This window comes from Thermomyces lanuginosus (genome assembly GCF_041956635.1).
Source record: "Thermomyces lanuginosus strain ATCC 200065 unplaced genomic scaffold VTN49scaffold_34, whole genome shotgun sequence".
Classification (NCBI taxonomy): domain Eukaryota; kingdom Fungi; phylum Ascomycota; class Eurotiomycetes; order Eurotiales; family Trichocomaceae; genus Thermomyces; species Thermomyces lanuginosus.
The window spans coordinates 69,237-83,726 of NW_027192368.1; the positions used below are offsets into that span (position 1 = coordinate 69,237).

Genomic DNA, 14,490 nt, shown 5'->3' on the forward strand with positions numbered 1-14,490 from the left:
ACTTGTCACATATGTTGTTGATAAGCTGACTAAGCGTATTTGATTTCAGCCATCTGATTGGCGCGTGGAAAATTCGTCGTCAGCGGAGTCTCGTAAAATTACCTACTCACGTACAATAAATTACAATTTGGCGGATTGTCCTCTATAGCATGCCGTAGCCCGGTTTGTGCGCACACCAGTACTCGTGCCCGCACCCGCGAGTAACTGCAAGGAGATGTCTCAAATCTTCGTATTTCCTCCTCACAGTGAAATACTTACTATCCACAATGCAATATCGGAATTCCATGAAAATACAATCAAATTGAACTCTTGAGGATTCTTCAAATTAGCAAACAATTGGTAACAAGAGCGATGGTCAAAAGCAGAATAATGGAAGAAGTTCACAAAGCGCGCGAACACACTGTGAGATTTGAGGCCCAACATTCTGGCTTCTTCTTAGGGTTAGGGTTGATCCATGGCCACTTGAAGACCGAGTTAATGGGGTTCAACTTGAATTTGAGAATTTCCTCAGACTTCAGTCGAATCCACGCAATTGACCTAAGTCGAGAAGTCGGCAGTACATCTCTGCCTGCGAGGAACAATTTTCAGAGCCGAAAATCTTCAATTCGAAAATGACTCGTCTTCTGGACAATCAAGACAACGCATGATATGAAAGAACAAATAGAATATGTATGTAGTACGCATTGTCATATATTTGCAACAACAGATAACCTGCCAAACCTAATAGCAGCCGTAATAGCGAGGAAAACAAATTGGTTCGAGGAATAGATAATTTCCATGCGTCTGAATGCGAAATATCAAGTATGCGTTGAAGTCTGTAAACCCTCCCATACACTCTTGTCCCCATCTGGGAGGTCGGGGATAAAGTTCGGATTGAAGAACCAGAGTTCAACGCCACCGACGCCGGCCAGGCCAAAAACCTCCTGGTCGCCAAAAGGTTCGATCTTGCCAAGTTCCATGTCTTCAGATTCCGGTTGGTTCCCGTTTCGAAGCCAGGAATCATACATCTTCCTTTTTGCAAACACTCGACTGTCCAATTGATATAGGGGGAGGGTTGTTGTACCGTTGGCGGTATCGTAGACAGCGGGCTTCCGGACTTTCTGAGCCCAATAGTAGACTGTGTTAGGAGACAGAATGAAGAAAGGATTGAGTCTGGAGTTGTCTTTATGGAGGCTGTTGCATTCGATCCACCGGGCACTCAGCTCGTCGATAGCATGGATGTATAAGAAATGTATGTCAACTTTGTAATCGTTGGTCAAAAGGAAACTCTCGGTTACTGCACTGTTTTTGCAGGTGTAGCAGGAACCCGATGGCATGCCAAGCCACCGCTTGTGCACGCGGCTGTGATGACCCGCGAGCGACAGGCGAAATCGTTTCTTCTCGAGCAGCTCCCCGGTTGTTAAGGTCCACTTGGTCTGTTCCACCTCCGGCGGTGAGCGTTTTTTCCAGAATATTTGGAATATCACCAGTTCATCCTCATCCGGGGCCACGTGCAGCAATCTAGTAGGGTCGGGAATTTGCAAATCTTTCGGACATGATTAGAGTTCAGATCCCAAACATAGACAACAGAAGATCCACCATCGTGGCGATTGCAAGCTATGACCATTTTGTCCTTCACGAGCGAAACCAGGCAGTTGAGATGATGATCAGAATCTGGGAGACGTTGTATCAATTTCTGTGATGTGCGTATAACCCATGCTGTGAGAATGGTAGGGAGCTCCCAGCCCCCCCTAGCAAAGTATCAATTATAAACGGCCGACAGGAAGCGGGGGACATCTTACTTATGCAACCTGAACGACATAACGATCAGACAGTGCAAACAACTTTCTTGGTGTTAAGTCATCGTCATCGCTTGCAAAAATCGACCTCTCTCCAGTTTCGAGATTCAACATCACGATTTCCTTCAGTCCGCATTGGCGATAGCACAACCGGCGCGCATGGAGCATGATTTCGTCAGGCAAACGGGTCGGCTCTACTGGTTGGGGGAATAACACTTCTGGCCGCCAGGGGATAAAAATTTTCTTGACTGGCCGACCAGACTGTAGTGCATGGCGCCATCGGAAGTAGACCACCGCGTCCGCATATGATAGATCTGTGCCCTTCACGTCCAGATCGAGAAATATCAACGTTTCGCGCAACATGGCCTTGATGATTGAATCGTTCGAGAAAACGGTGCGCCATCGTTTCGAGACCTAGAAGCATGCCAACGTAAAGTCGATATAGTCAATGCTCCAAATATTAATATTGAGTGGCCTGCAAACGGCAATGCGAAATGGGTGCTTGATACACACTCTCTGGTTCAAAAAAAAAAAAAAAAAAAAAAAAAAAAAAATAAGTCTGCTGGGCCTAAATATTTCATGACTTTTAGCACGAGCTCCAAAGGCAAAGTGCCGACAATGTCAAATCCTGTCTGTCGACTCTCTTCCACCTTTCGTGGTCCACTGGAGCTCGTACAATTGAGTCTGCGGCGATGTTAGCCTCGCGCTTCCCAGGTCAAATTTAGACAGCCAGTTAAGACCTAACACACGTACGGGACATAGCGAGCTTCTGGTACATCTGTTGATGCCTCCTCAAAAGCAGAGGAGCACACAGAGCGATCCATCAGTGCGATCTGAACTTTGAAAGAGTCATAGATTCGCAGCTCCAAGAAGAAAGGCGGCCCTTCAGAGTCACAACCTAGGGTGTCTGTCTATCATATTCCAGCTCTGGGGTAGAAGTTGATGCCAATTTTCTTCCAAACCCTCAGTGCTAGTCAAGGTTATCGTGGTTGGTCTGGTTTACGAAGGGCGTGGAGTTAGACCGGCTTGATCGGGTTTCGCCAGTAGGCAATTTGAGTTTAATTCCGACTCTAGCGTCAGCTGCTACATATTAAATACGAGGAACGTGTATTGTCCACAGATCACGTAGCGTCAATCGAACTCGTGTTTCGTGGGGGGCACAGGTAATGCTACTACTCGTAGGATTTGTTATGCCGTTGGTAAAGTCGTAGATTTCGGCCTTTTTGCCTTTATACCTCAGTAGAAGATGATTTTAGGGGCTAAATTGATGAAAGGGTCGAAATCATTGGAGTTCCTGTAAAGACTGTTCATTCAACCCACCGTGCGCTCAGTTCGTCGACTGTAGTCGTACATAACATGCAAGTCAGCGCTCTCTCAGCCCGGAAAAAGGTAATGACTTGTCACTGTCTTGTAGTTGTAGGCGCAAAAGAGACCTCATGATAAGTGGACTTTGCGCCTGTATAAGCGACCATCATGACCCGCCAGCTACAGTTGGAATCGCTCCTTCTCGATCAGCTTCCCAGTCGTCAATATCCACTGGATCTGCAAGACATCCGACGAACGGTTCTTCCAGTTGACCTGGGATACCACCAGCGCATCCTCATCCGTGGCAACTTAGTAGACTCAGTCCTAGAAAAGGCGTCTATCTTAACCCTTTAGATAGGATTCGAGTTGAGATCTCCCAAATGTAGACAGATGGATGCCTTTCTTCGGAGTCACAAGCCATGATAACCTTAACGAGAGAAGAGAAGTGAGGGAGATGCGGAAGCCTTTGCATCGATATCTGTAATGTGTTGATATCCATGCTGTCAGATGGTAGCGTTACAATTCATCCACTTTCCTCCATTGCAAGAAAGGGCTCCGCATCTGGAAGGCTTGTTGAGAAGTCGGGATTGAAGAACCAGAACTGAACACCATCTTGACTAGCAATACCGAACACCTCATGGTCGCCGAAGAGCCAAAGATATGGTTCGTCATCTATCGGCTGATGTCGGCGGTGCGGCTGGTGGAGCAAGCCGTTGCGAACGCTGAGTTCTCGAGCATCTAATTGGTACGGCCGCATTAAGCGTCTGCTTTTGTCATGATCAAGCACCATGAAGCTAAAGCCGTTCCAAATGTAGGCGATTCTGGATGTGAGAGCGACGGAAAAAGGGTAGTTGGGGCGTGCGAAAACGGGCGCAGGAGAGTCGTACCACTCGGCGCTCAACTTGTCGACAGCGTAGTCGTACGCAAGATGAATCGTGCAATAGCAGTAATAGGGATCACGATAAGGCAGGGTCCTTACTGTCCTGCGGCCATAGGTACGACGGATTCCGGGGCGTAGGTCGATAAAGCTTTTTGATGGCTGGAGGATCTTTCTGTCCATACGACGATCCGACAAGGACAGGCGGAAATGCTTTCGTTCGAGTAGCTGCCCAGTCAATGTCCACTTGGTCCGCTGCACCGCGGCCGGGTATGTGTCCCAATCGATCTCAAATGCCACCAATGTGTTGTCCGTCGTGTCGACGTGCCACAGGCCCAGATCGGCGAAGTCGTTTATCATTCGAAAATGATCTGAGCTCACATCCCAAATGTAGACGGGATATATTGGCTTCGATTCAAAGCCAACTATAACTACCTTGTCGTTCACAATATAGGTCTCGTGGGTGACAAATGGAAGCTCTCTAGCATACTGCCCGGATGTGCGAATATTCAACGCGATCAGGTAGCTGCCAACGCTATTGTTAGACGAGGCTGACCTCTTGCAAACCAAATATCTTGACCACATACCTATTCCCTGCGTTAATTACAACATAGCAATCGGACAGCAAGATATCTGGGAACTCATTTTGCACTGCCTCGTCTTTGATCCATCTCGATCTCCTGGCGGCTTCGAGGTCCAAGATTTCGATTTCACTATCAGTTTCTAGGCATAGCCGTCGCGAATGGTATGCAATCTTCATGGGTGCTCTGGGTGCGTCTGGCCATGGAAGAAACATCTTCTTGGCGGGCCGGACAAACTGCAAACCATGCCGCCACCGGAAATAGGTCGTTGCGTTGTTGACAGATATATCTGCAACGTCCATGTCCAGGAACGCCAGCGTTCTGCGCAAAACGAATTTGATGATTGCATCAGACGAGAAAATAGGCCGCCATTTTCGCGATACCTAGGGCAGCCCCGGTAAAAATCACTCTTAATAGACCACTGAGCATCTAGGAGCGGGCATGCGCACCATTTGACATAAGATGATATCTGCGGGGTCGAGATAGTCGACAATCTGAAGCAAAATCTCGAGAGGCAACAAGCCAACAATATCATATTTCTCTTGAAACGAGCATGCTCTGACAGTGCGTCCATAACTTTCCATTGTTTCTCTCCTAGTAATCAATCAGAAATTGCGTGGATCCTGAAGGTACCCAGGTAGTTAGCGGTGGCGTTTCCAAATATGACGGAATTTGCTACAATGCGCACCGTGACGAGCGTGCGAGCGAGAAACCAGAGAACCTACGTTTCAGAAGCTGTGTGGCCGACGGACCGATCCAAGTACCTTGACCTAATTTTATTGAAGTTAACTGAAGAATTGATCCGGCAGGGATTTTCATCCACGCCAGTGTGACGGTTCACAAGCCAAATCGAGTCAATGGACAAAGTTCACTAGGTATATAGGTAGGCTACCACATCGGCATCATCGGAGCTGAGCCCCTTGGCGCTGCGCTACTGTGCCCTGTCTCCAAACACCCTATGGTTGTCTTCTGTAAATATCAACTAATTTCGTACTCAAAACCCTAGCTCTCTTGCAACCTCCTGTGTCCCGGAAAATTACCGCCAAGGCAACGTCGGGCATGGTGAAATTACGAGACTCGCACTTCAAGATATCAGCGGTCGGATGAACGAAAAATGATCGAAAGGGATGATTCATGGTCATGTAATAGTAATTAACCGCTATTGAATTCTGGAGTATCTACAATGAGTCTGTCAAGCCGTAATTGTCATCGACATTTGGCGCTTCCAATGCAAACTGAACCTCTGGTGTTGATTGACCAGTGAAAGTATCAATCGCGCTTTATGCAGTGTTCCCGCGGCGTGGGTGTTGGAGGGAAATATTATCGGTTCCATGGCTTTGATGATCGAGTTTCCTCTGGCCTGGCAATCGTCTGTGCTGAATGCCAGTTTCATTCGTAGTTCCTGATTACTGTAGCTGTTGGGACCTTCCTTCGGCCTTTGCGGTTGGCTCTGCGCAAAACCATCTCCGAAAATCTCGCGGATGTTGCCTCGCAAGATAGTAGTTGGGACCTTAGTTGGCGGTGCCCGGTAAGAATGCCTCCTTATACCCTGTGACATCCCCCATTCATTCACCATGGATTAGATAGGCTAATCAGTGGTGTCAGTCCCTTGAGCATTGATTCGAATAGTCGAATTCAACTCATCCACTTTCCTCCATGGCGAGAAAAGGCTGTACTTCTGGAATGTCGGGAGTAAAATTGGGATTGAAAAACAAGAATTGCAAGCCGTCTTCACTAGCCACGCCGAAGACCTCACGGTCACCGAAGACTAGAAGAAGTAGTTCGCTATTTGTCGCCGACCTCTTGCGAACATTGAGCTCTCGTGCATCCAGCTGGTAAGGCTGTACGAACGCAACGTCTCTCTCGTTGTCAATGAATACGAGCCGCTTACTGGCGCAGTTCCAAGTATAGGCCATTTTGGATGTGAGAATGGTGAAAAACAGAGAGTTGGGACCATCAAATATAGGCGGAGCCCAGTCGTACCATGTGGCGCTCAACTTGTCTATGGCGTAATCGTACACGAGAAAAATTGGGCAACAACCGTGAGAGGGGTCACGATAAGGCAGATTCCTTACTGACTTGCGGCCATATGTGCGACTGGTGTTATTGCGTAGTTCAACGAGGCCTTCCAATGGTTCGGTGACTTGTCTGTCAGCGCGACGATCCAACAGTGACAGGGGAAAATGTGTTCTGTCGAGCAATTCCCCGTTCAAAGTCCAGTTGGTCTGTTGTACCCTCGGTGGGTGTTTGCTCCAGTCGATTTCGATTGCCACCAAAATGTCATCATCCAGGTCCACGTGCCACAGGCAGAGATTAGCGAAGCTGTTTATTTTCTGGAAGCTATCTGAGCTGAGATTCCAAATGTAGATGGGGAAAAGTGGCTTCGATTCAAAGTCAACTATGATCACCTTGTCATTCTCAATGAATATGTCGTGGACAGAACAAGGAAGTTCTCTTGCATATCGTTGTGATGTGGCTGTATCTAACGCGATTAGAGCTCTGCGAACGCTTCTGTTAGACGACGTCGATAACTTAAAGACCCAATTTCTTGTCCGCATACCTATTATTTGCGATTATAACAACATAGCGATCAGACATCTGGAGATCAAAGCACTCATGCCCAAGTGCTTCATCTTCGATCCAAACTGATCTCTCCCCAGTCTCAAGATCCAAAATTTCCACATGGCCAGCGATCCCTAGATGGTAACACAGTCGCCGTGAATGATACGCAATCCTTGTGGGCTTCTTCGGCGGGTCTGACCATGGAAGAAACATCCTCTTGACAGGTCGGACACATTGCAGACCATGTCTCCATCGAAAATAGGTCATCGCGTCGCTGGCAGGTATATCTGTATCATCTATGTCCAGAAACGCCAGCGTTTGGCGCAAAGCGAACATGGTGATTGCATTGGACGAGAATATGGACTGCCATCGCTTTGAGACCTAACACAACTCCAGTCAACATAAACAACAGTTGTCTGGCCATTGAACACCGGGAAGTGGGCGATACGAACCCGCTGGCTTCGGACAATGTCGGCCGGGTCGAGCTTCTCGACGATCAAAAGCAGGAGCTCGGGCGGTAACGAGCCGACGATATCATGGGTTACTCGAAACGAGCCTGCTCCAAGCTCGCTTCTACTACTTTCCATTGTTCCTTTTCTTCGTGCAACCGATCTATGATCACACGAAGTCTGCGTAGCAGTCAGTCGCCGTGTCCCGGTTGGGTCGAGCATCTGCTTCTTGGACGTACGCGTTGTGACGAGCGAGAGAGCCTCAAGAATCAAACACTTTCACTACGTATTCCAAAACGTGCTGCCTCAGAATCTCTGCGGTCGAATTAACTGCTTGAACTTGTTCCAGGGAGGAATCATCTGGCGGGGTGCATGATCCACGTCACTGCGATGATCTGCAGAGCAAATCGACCCCAGCCGCTAAACGAGAGACCTTGGCCCCGCGAACTGCACACCCCGTTCTCCTCCACGCCTTGTTTTCTGTCAACTGGTTTCTCTTCTTGCCAGAAACCCTAACCCTGTTGTAGCCCACTTCAGTTTCCTGGAAGCCACCAGCCAGCATACGACTACTCTCTCTACTCCTTGTAGATTGCTAACCGGATAATCGAGAACTATCAAATAAACGGGCTTCTGAAGTTGTCTACGAGTACTGCAGATAGTTACTCTACCTAAACGCGCGAATTAATCACACCATTTGACATCGAACTTAGTGCTTTAGATGAGAACTCAGCCTCCGGCGCTGCCTTACTACTGAAAGGATCACAGTACGATACAATTTCCCGCTGCGCGGGTTGGAGAGTAACAGGATTGGATCCATACCGCACGGGTGAGTGTTGTGGACAAGCTTCAATTTGACTAGCGAATTTTGTCTGGCCTTGAATCGTCAGTAGCAGACGCTACGATTGTCCGTACTCTGCGAGTAACATATACCGTGGGACTTTCTTTTGGCAACCGGAGTTAGTTCCGTGCAGGGGGGAAAGTATCTTGCGAATACCGTCTTGCAAGATGTGAGCTGGAACCCTACCTGCTTGTGGCTGGCTGTGAATTTTCTAGTAGCCCCGTAATACTGTATCCTGCATTTAATCACGATGAATGAGATACGTTGGTTAGAAATTATCAAGCTTTTATGCATCTGCTGTAAGTAGATAGGCACTTCAAAAGACATATTTCGATGATTCATCCACTCTCCTGCATTGGAAGAAATGGCACCGCATCTGGAAGGTTGGGGGTGAAGTTTGGGTTGAATATCCAAAACTGAATACCATCTTCGCTAGCCACACCGAAGAGCTCACGATCGCCAAAGACCGCTAAGAGAAGTGGATCATCGTCGTCAAACTCGTCGTCAGAAGTCTCTTCGGATTGACTGGACGGCCGGGGAATTAACTTCTTGCGAACACCAACCTCTCGAGCATCCAATTGGTACCGCCGCCGATACATGATGCGACTATCGGCATTGTAAATCTCAAAGATTCTGGGACCGTTCTCCCACGCGTAGAGACTTTGCGGGGTGAGAACGGCGGTAACAGGAGTGCTGGGAAAGTCATGAACGGGCGTGGCGTAGTCGAGCCATTCGGCGCTCAAGTTGCTGATGCTGTGGTCGTACACTAGGCGAATTATACAAAAGGCGTCGCGGGGTTCACTGTATGGTAGACTCCTTACTGTCTTGTGGCCATAAGTGCGATTACCTTCATATTGAAGTTCGACACATGACTTTGATGGCATGAGGACTCGTCGGTCCGCACGACGGTCGGACAGCAATAGGCGGAAATGCTTTTCCTCGAGTAACCCCCCGGTTAGTGTCCACTTGGTCTGCCGCACCTCCGGAGGACATGCATCCCAGTCGATCTCGAATGCCACAAGTATGCTCTCATCCGCATCCACGTGCCACAGGCACAGATCAGTGAAGCTGTTTACTTTCGCGAAGAGATTCGAGCCCAGATCCCAGATATAGACAGTGAAAAGTGGTTTCGATTCAAAGTCGACTATTGCCACCTTGTCCTTTGCGATAGTAGTAAAGTGAACCGAACTAGGAAGCTTTCTTGCGTATCGTTGAGACTTGTGAGTATCCCATGCGACTAGATCCCTGCAAATATTACTGTTGAGTTAGCTGATGTCGACAACTCCGCGACAGCTCTACCATGTTTGCGTACCTGTCATTCGCATGATATATAACATAGCGATCGGACAGTAGGAAATTCCAGAGTTGATACCGCACTGCCTCGTCTTCGGTCCAAGTCAATTTCTCTCCCGACTCGAGATCCAACAAACCGACTACGTCACCGCCCCATTTCGGCATGCGATAGCACAGTCGTCGCCCACAATACGCGATCTCAGTTGGCATTTTCGGCGTTTCTGGCCATTGGAGAAAGATCTTCTTGACGGGTCGGGCACGCTGCAAACCATGTCGCCATCGGAAATAAGTCATCGCCTCGGCGCCGGGTATATCTGTGATCTCTACGTCCAGGAACACCAAGGTTTGGCGCAGTACAGACATGATAATCTTATCGGACGAGAAAATGGACCGCCACCGTTTCGAGACCTAGTCATGAGCCCGACAAAATAACTAATTGGCACTTTGAACATCAGGGAGTGGGCAATGCGCACCCTTTGGCCGCGGACTATGTCCACGGGATCAAGATCCTTGGCAATCACAAGCACGAGCTCGAGAGGCAAAGATCCAACGATATCATAGGTTGCTCGAAACGAATCTGTTCCAAGCGCGCTTTCAGAACCTCCCATGTTTACAGCTACTTATTGCAACTGGCTTAGTATCGAGTGGATCCTGCGTGACAAGTTAGCTATCGCATCTCTTTACGGACTGAGAGTATGCTGTTGCCATACGCGTCGTGACAAGCAGCAAAGACTAGAACACCGACGTTCCAAGAAGCCGAATAGCCGACAGGCAGAGTTGTTGTTGATACGATCGAAAGCCAATCGCGTTGTGGAAAGGATTGATCTGACAGGGATCAGGATTTCTATCAAATTCATGTGTTAAATCCTACCTTCAAGATAAAACCAACACGAGACAAACCGCTTGGATTTGGAGCTTGGCTCAGCCCCGGTAGACAGCGACCAGTTGCACACCTCCGTTCCTGCACACCCCCCTCCAATGTAACGTTCTTTGTTGCCAACCAGCTCCTTTTGCGAGTAAGGAGCTCTAGTAAACCCTACTATTGCGCTTTACTTGCGCATTCTGCGAACCATTAACTGGCACGCAAATGTCTAGGTCCAATATTACTCTCTTGCGTGAGGATGGTTGGCCAGTGTTCGAAAACCATCGAAGCAGAGTCAAAGAGTCCGAAAGAGTCTTAAATCGTGGCTTGAAGGTTCCACAGCACTTAATCCTGTAATACTATTCATGCCAGTCGTCAAGACTACTAAATCAATACTAGGCAATACACCCGTGTAGCCGTAGTTAGCGAGCAAGCTAATGCCGCCTGCGCGAGTCTTCTAATGGCTTTGACTATCGAGCCTCTTCCAGTATAGGAATCGCCTGTATCAAACATCACTATCCTCCGTAGCCCACGATTACCGAAGAAGCTGGGGTTACCTCCGCATCTCCTCCGTGCAAACATATGGCAATGGGGTTCTCCCGGATGCTGTCTTGCAAGACGAGAGTTGAGACGTTGGTAAGCTGTGGCTGTCGATGATTATGTTTCTCGCCCTGCGATTCCGTATTCAATCATGATATACAAGGTTGGAAAGAATATTGGAAGGACGAACATGTGCATTGACGGGTGAGGTAAGGAGCACTTCAAAGGGTTATACACCGTCCATTCACTCGCTCTCCTTCATTGCCCGAAAAGGCTCTGCACTTGGAACGTCTGGGACGAAGTTGGGATTGAAGAGCAAACTGGATTCCGTCTTCAGTAGCCACGCCAAACACCTCACGGTCGCCAAAGAGGCTGAAGGGATGTACACCTTTATCATCTGTAACCTCTATTCGGCCGGGGAGCCGTGGGCGGTCCAAGCACTTGCGAAAACGGACCTCTCGAATGTCCAATTGATATGGTTTCACGATTATAGTGCAGTTGTCCACGTTGTCGAGCAAAATACGACGAGCAGGGTACCACGTGTATGAAATTTTGGGTTGAGGGCTCCTCGAAATATGGAGCCGGGCATCGTAAAATAATGCGGGAAGTAGTCATACCATCTAACGCTCAACTTGTCAGAGGCGTAATCATACATGAGGAAAATCGATAAACGACGGCAGACATCAGGGCATGGCAGAATTCTTGCTGTTTTATGGCCATATGTGCAAAACAGGTGCTGCCACGTATCGATGAAGCTTTTGATAGCTCGAGGTTCTTTTCCTTGTTCATACGACGATCTGATCGCGATAAGAGGAAACGATTTCTTTCTAGCAGCCATCCGCCCAATGTCCACTTAGTTTTCTGCACTTCAAGCGGATATTTGCCCCAGTCGACTTCAAATGCCACGAGCATGTCCCCGTCTGGACCTATGTGCCACAACCACAGATCAGAAAAGCGGCCTAACTTTCGGAAGCTATCCGAGCTCAAATCCCAAATGCAGATGGAGTAAAGTGGCCACATAATAAAGTCAACTATGACCACTTCATCCATCTTTGTAGAAGTATTACACTCGTCGCTCCTTACGCGGGAGTACAGTCGTCGTGAACAGTACGTAACCGCAGTGGGCTTCCTTTGTGCGTCTGGCCATCGAAGAAAGACTTTCTTGATTGGTCGAGCATATTGCAGACCATGTTGCCATCGGAAATATGTCATTGCTTCGGTCGCCGGTATATCGGTGTCCTCTATGCCCAGGGACTCTAACGTTCGGCGTAGAGCGGACATGATAATAGCATCGGAAAAGAAAACGGGCTGCCATCGTTTTGAGACCTAAAACAATCCTGGTCAATATAACTATCACCTCATTGACCCTAAGACACCGTGGAGAGGGAACCTGCACTCGCTGGCTGCGGACAATGTCGGCCAGATCGAGAAAACCGATGACCAAAGCAGGAGGTCAAGCGGCAACGAGCCGAGGATATCATAGGCTTCTCGAAACGAATCTGATAGAAACGCGGTAAAAGGTCCCATGATCACTTCTCTAGCAGTTGATCCAAGTCGCATAGCATCAAGATCACAGTTTGCCATCGTGTTTCTTGACATACACGTTATGTCTACTGCGAGTAGCTGGGTTGGACTCTCGGAAACTTGTACATACGGCTTTCCCATTCCCGAGCATGCTGCTCAAGCCGCTGCGCGGTCAACCGATGAGGCCATTCAGTGTTTTAAATTGTTCCGGATGGAATAATTTGGCAGGGTTAAGGTACAGTACTTTGATCCATGTCGGTGAAATGATCTGAAGTGCAAATCGGCACCCAGCAAAAGCCGCTTCGGGATAGGTTAGGTTTGACTAGGCTCGTGGGGTCGCTGAACTTACCGACATACCGCACACCCCTTGTTTGCCGACTCCCCACCTGGTTTCGAGCCCTAGCCCTGTCCTCCGTTACTTATTGAGTCTATAAACGAGATCTGAGAGGTACATGCCCCGTTCTCCGACCGTGGACACCCCCACTGTAGGCCTAGGTACCAGTTAGGTTACCTCTGGCAGCAAAACCCTAACCCAACTTGTACAATCGTCTTCACCAGCGTCGGATTCTTTTCCATCGGCCCATTTCCGAGCCGATCCTGAAGTAGGTGATTTAGCATGAGGGGATGGTGTCCACGGCCACGACACCATCCCCTCCATATCCTCGAAACTACAATTAGGTATCTATAGCCTGTGCCTCAACAATGGCGGTCATCACAGTTACCAAACAACCTCGTGTTCCCCCCTCTGGTGTCTGGTGTCCCGCAGTCACGGCATTCAACCCGAAGACCGACAGTCTCGACCTCGAGACCCAGAAGAAATACTACGCGTACCTGGCCAAGTCCGGGCTGACTGGACTTGTCATTCTCGGCACCAATGCAGAAGCGTTCCTGCTGACACGCGAGGAGCGCGCACAGCTGATCGCAGCTGCGCGCGAGGCAGTTGGACCTGACTTTCCCATCATGGCCGGCGTGGGCGCGCACTCGACTAAGCAAGTGTTGGAGCTTGCCGCCGATGCGGCAGCAGCCGGTGCAAACTATCTCCTAGTTCTGCCCCCAGCGTACTTCGGCAAGGCCACAACCCCAGCCGTCATTAAGCGATTTTATGTCGACGTGGCGCGCCAAGTGAACCTGCCCGTGGTAATCTATAACTTCCCTGGCGTAACGAACGGAGTGGACATCGACTCGGAGCTGATGACGGAGATCGTCCGGGCGTCGGCAGCCGCGTCGCCGGACGGAGTGAGCAATGTCGTTGGGACAAAGCTTACCTGCGCGCAGGTCGGCAAGATCACCCGCTTGACGGCCACGTTTTCTTCGGACGAGTTTGCTGTCTTTGGAGGGCAGTCGGATTTTCTTCTGGGTGGCCTGGCGGTTGGGTCTGCTGGTTGCATCGCTGCATTTGCCAATGTATTCCCAAAGACAGTTTCGCGGATCTACAGATTGTACACCGAAGGCAAAGTCGAAGAGGCGCTTGCCTTGCATCGAAAAGCTGCGCTGGCAGAGAGTCCGTGCAAGAGCGGCATTGCGTCTACCAAGTATGCCGCCGCTATATTTACGGCACCGAAGGCTGGCATTGAGAATGCAGAAGAGAAATTCCTTCCCCGGACGCCGTACGAGCCGCCGAGTGAAGCAGCCAAGGCGACGGTTAAGAAGTTGATGTCAGAGCTGGCGGCATTTGAGGAGACTTTGTAGCTGCATTAGCATTGATCGTAAAGAATACAATGGACAATTAACAGGATTGAGGCCATCAATGAATCGGAGAACAAAATCATTTCAAATTTCATGTATTGCAGCTCTGTTGGTGTTTCGGCCAAAGTCTTGATGCCCACCTCCGAATTGATGGTGGAGTGCGGTGCGGGATCAATTTTCCAACCTCAACAAATT

The 14,490-nt window shown here is 49.1% G+C and overlaps 6 protein-coding genes across 6 annotated transcripts; 1 reads left to right on the forward strand and 5 right to left on the reverse strand.

The window, feature by feature from the left end:
- Nucleotides 1-797: 797 nt before the first annotated feature.
- VTN49DRAFT_5310 (uncharacterized protein) lies at nt 798-1,606 on the reverse strand (the record flags this gene model as incomplete). Its single annotated transcript, XM_069413354.1, has 2 exons — nt 798-1,525; nt 1,579-1,606. 2 exons carry the CDS (start codon nt 1,604-1,606, stop codon nt 798-800), a joined length of 756 nt encoding a protein of 251 aa, XP_069266545.1.
- A 2,000-nt stretch (nt 1,607-3,606) lies between these two features.
- Nucleotides 3,607-5,125, reverse strand: VTN49DRAFT_5311 (uncharacterized protein; the record flags this gene model as incomplete). The annotated part of the gene is made up of 3 exons (XM_069413355.1): nt 3,607-4,486; nt 4,548-4,924; nt 4,991-5,125. 3 exons carry the CDS (start codon nt 5,123-5,125, stop codon nt 3,607-3,609), a joined length of 1,392 nt encoding a protein of 463 aa, XP_069266546.1.
- Nucleotides 5,126-6,181: 1,056 nt separating this feature from the next.
- Nucleotides 6,182-7,690, reverse strand: VTN49DRAFT_5312 (uncharacterized protein; the record flags this gene model as incomplete). Its single annotated transcript, XM_069413356.1, has 3 exons — nt 6,182-7,040; nt 7,102-7,484; nt 7,556-7,690. 3 exons carry the CDS (start codon nt 7,688-7,690, stop codon nt 6,182-6,184), a joined length of 1,377 nt encoding a protein of 458 aa, XP_069266547.1.
- A 1,038-nt stretch (nt 7,691-8,728) lies between these two features.
- Nucleotides 8,729-10,291, reverse strand: VTN49DRAFT_5313 (uncharacterized protein; the record flags this gene model as incomplete). Its single annotated transcript, XM_069413357.1, has 3 exons — nt 8,729-9,635; nt 9,703-10,091; nt 10,157-10,291. 3 exons carry the CDS (start codon nt 10,289-10,291, stop codon nt 8,729-8,731), a joined length of 1,431 nt encoding a protein of 476 aa, XP_069266548.1.
- Nucleotides 10,292-10,317: 26 nt separating this feature from the next.
- On the reverse strand, nt 10,318-12,612 carry VTN49DRAFT_5314 (uncharacterized protein; the record flags this gene model as incomplete). The annotated part of the gene is made up of 4 exons (XM_069413358.1): nt 10,318-10,334; nt 10,394-10,415; nt 12,365-12,411; nt 12,480-12,612. 4 exons carry the CDS (start codon nt 12,610-12,612, stop codon nt 10,318-10,320), a joined length of 219 nt encoding a protein of 72 aa, XP_069266549.1.
- A 699-nt stretch (nt 12,613-13,311) lies between these two features.
- Nucleotides 13,312-14,298, forward strand: VTN49DRAFT_5315 (uncharacterized protein; the record flags this gene model as incomplete). The annotated part of the gene is made up of 1 exon (XM_069413359.1): nt 13,312-14,298. The coding sequence occupies one exon, from the start codon at nt 13,312-13,314 to the stop codon at nt 14,296-14,298; it is 987 nt and encodes a 328-aa protein (XP_069266550.1).
- Nucleotides 14,299-14,490: the final 192 nt, after the last annotated feature.